This window comes from Frankliniella occidentalis, unplaced genomic scaffold (genome assembly GCF_000697945.3).
Source record: "Frankliniella occidentalis isolate FOCC.00 unplaced genomic scaffold, Focc_3.1 Scaffold90, whole genome shotgun sequence".
Classification (NCBI taxonomy): Eukaryota; Metazoa; Arthropoda; class Insecta; order Thysanoptera; family Thripidae; genus Frankliniella; species Frankliniella occidentalis.
The window spans coordinates 168244-171179 of NW_026267219.1; the positions used below are offsets into that span (position 1 = coordinate 168244).

Sequence of the window (2936 nt, forward strand, 5' to 3'; positions counted from 1 at the left end):
GGGGCGGGGGGCGGACCCTGGCGTGGACCAGTGGATGTCCCTTCTTCTCGAGGGCGGGGGAGGGCGCCGCGAGGGCACAGGGCCAGAGATGGCTAGATGGACGGTGTGCGGGACGCCGGTTGCAGCACTTCGCGGGGTCGCGGGGGAGAACGCGCTCTTATCCCCACTCCGCTACAGCTCCGCTACTCCCGGCGCCGCGGCGCTGCCACTCAGACCATACCGAGTGATTCTCAGCCCACTTTCATGAATAAAGTACGAGAAAGCATCCTACAAGACGGCGTGTGACACCGGCTCACCTCCCCAGCCGCGCCCCGCCGCGCCCCGCCGCGGCCCCGCACGGCCATAGTGAGAGTCCATCAGGATATTGCCCTCCTCTATACTTCATGTGAGGGCGTGCAGGTCTGCGGCGCGGAGGGAGGGGGGGAATCGGGGCGAGGGAAAGGGAAGACGGGGGAGGGGTAGGGGGAGCGGGGACGAGTGAGGAGCAGAAGCGAGCGCAGTCTGAATCGCAGCGCCGCGGCAGGACAGGTGTCAGAGGCGCAATTAAGACCCTACAGAGTCGGACATTGACTGGCAGAGGTCAGATAGAGGTTCCGCTGCCGTACGAGTGCCGAAAGATTAGGTCGGTGTCGGTGTGGCGCAGTGTATTGTTTTCACTATTCTGCTTCTTTCAACAAAATGGACAAGCGCAACGGCCAGTGCATCAACCTGGTTTACGAACTGCACAGGGGCTGCCTGAGGACGTCATGGATGCCACCTGAGGACGCCATGGATGCCCTGAGGACGCCTCAAAGGGCGGCTGCCCGAGGACGCCGTACAGTCTACCTGAGGACGCCGTGGATGCCGCCTGAGGACGTTGTAGAGGCTGCCTGAGGACGCCGTAGGGCTACCTGAGGATGCAGCGGATGCCACCCGCGAACCGCGGAGGCCCCCTGAGGACGCTGTAGGGGCCGCTTGAGGACGCCGTAGGGGCGGTCTGAGGACGCCACAGGGGCCGCCTGAGGCCGCAGAGGCAAGCTGGCCGCGGGAAAGGCAGCTCCAGGCGTGTGTATTATTCATAGGCCCGTGGCGGAGACATAGCGCGGCCCGGCGGAGACTCGACATGACTGAGATGGTTTCTCGCCAAAAAACACTCTCTCCTAATTGCAGCGCGCGGCAGACGGCAGTGCACCCCGGGGACCTGTCGCGGCGCGCCGCCCCCACCCCGCACACACGCACGCACACGCACACACACACACCCACACACACAAACACACACAGCCCGCTGACCAATCAGGTGATACGCTACTCGGCGCCACTCGCCTTCATTTTCACGGCGATTTTATGACGCGGCTCTAAATGGGATAGGCCACGCTCCTCGCCTCCAACCCGCTCCCCCCCCCCCTCCCCCCTCGACACGGCGGCAGCGAAAAAAGAAATAGGGGTGCGGGGGGGCAGCCCAGGCCCAATCCCAATGCTCCCTTCGCCTTTGCCTGGTGGGTCCGGTGGGGACCGGCGGGGAAGCACGACTGCAAAGGCCAGCCCCCCCCCCTCCCCCTCTCGCTTCTCTGCTCATTTCCTGAAAGGAATTCTCCCGCGAGAGTGACGGGCAAAGACAGGGATCGAGGTCGGGAGATGCAGTGACGCCCCCGGGAGGGGAGGAGGAGGAGGGCGAGGATGGGGGGCGTCACGGGGGCGTCCCTGGATGCGCAGTGCTTTCATTCCCTCTGCTATGGTTTTCCGCACGCTGTCTATCGAGGCTCGGATATCGGCACGCGGGGTGTGAGAGCAGCAGCAGCAGGGCCTCCGCGACAGAGGTTTGCAGGGGGGGGGGGGTCCTGCGGTCCTGCAACTACTGTCCTGCAGTGGCACCCGTCTCCACACCCTGGCAGAGTGCATATCAGCCCCAGCCACGTCCTTTATTGTACCGCAGCACAGGGGGATCCGGGGGGTGGGGGTGATACTGTGGCTGGCGCTAATACAGGAAGCCAAGGGGTGGGGGGGGGGTGGAAGAAGAGGAGGTCGGGGGCAGGGGAACAAGAAGAGAAAGGGGGAGGGGGCAGGCAGATAGAAAGAGGGTGGCCCATGACAGAATCCTTGACAGAAGCACTCACCTAATTGTTCCGGTGGCGTCACGGTAGTTACAGAAGCAATCATGTGGATTGCCCTGCCACTCGGGCTCAGCGGGAGCCGGGCGGAGCGGCGGCGGGGCGGTGCTGGTGTCGGCAGCAGCGCCGCCGGGGAGGAGGAGGAGAAGGTGGTCCTGGTGGTGGTGGTGGTGGTGGCGGCGAGGTGTGCTGGCCTCGTCACATCATCAGGGCGGGCTGGCGAGCTTCTCGACGGCGATGGTGAGGAGGGGCCCGCGCCGAGTGTAGCCGCAAGCAACTAGAGGATTGGGAGAGAAAAGTTGACTTTCAGGCCTTTCATTGTGAGCTCGGGCGGTTCCTAACTTGTGTACCGCCGACCGACTTGTCGTCGAATGACTTGTGGTGACCGGACACCGACGGCGGAGTAGGCGAAACCTCCCGAACCGAGGGCGTGTGCACCGAAACACCCGGTATACACAACAAGTTGCCAGCTTGGAGTTGAAACACTTTTACCCCCACTCAATCTTGATAATGTAACAACGCAGTTGAGAAATATCCAGGAGGCTGAAGAGTGACACAATACAACTTGAGTGTCTTGGCAGGGTGGGGGGTAGTGTACGTAGTAACCGAGAGGGTAACACTTCCACCAACACTCCGTGAGTAAAGACGTGGCGGGTGGTTGAAGTTACGACGTTGTGGACGGTACGATCGTCCTCTCCAGCAACCCCTGCTCCCCGGCTTCCTACTTGTTACTTTTCGTCACGATACGATGAGGGGAGGGCGTCTAAGACAAGTAGCGCCACGTGACTTCAGCCCGCCCCGCCCCGCCCCAACCCGAGGGGAGGTCCGCGGCCGCCCCCCGGCCTCCGC

General features: G+C 63.2%; 1 protein-coding gene across 1 annotated transcript in view; it reads right to left on the reverse strand.

The window, feature by feature from the left end:
• LOC113204383 (LIM domain only protein 3-like) overlaps positions 1 to 2242 on the reverse strand; it is a gene marked incomplete at its 5' end in the record, with an annotated part of 28914 nt that extends 26672 nt beyond the window's left edge. Inside the window, 1 exon segment of the mRNA XM_026419560.2 lies at positions 2094 to 2242. Within this exon segment, the coding sequence (XP_026275345.1) occupies positions 2094 to 2136 (43 nt within the window).
• Positions 2243 to 2936: the final 694 nt, after the last annotated feature.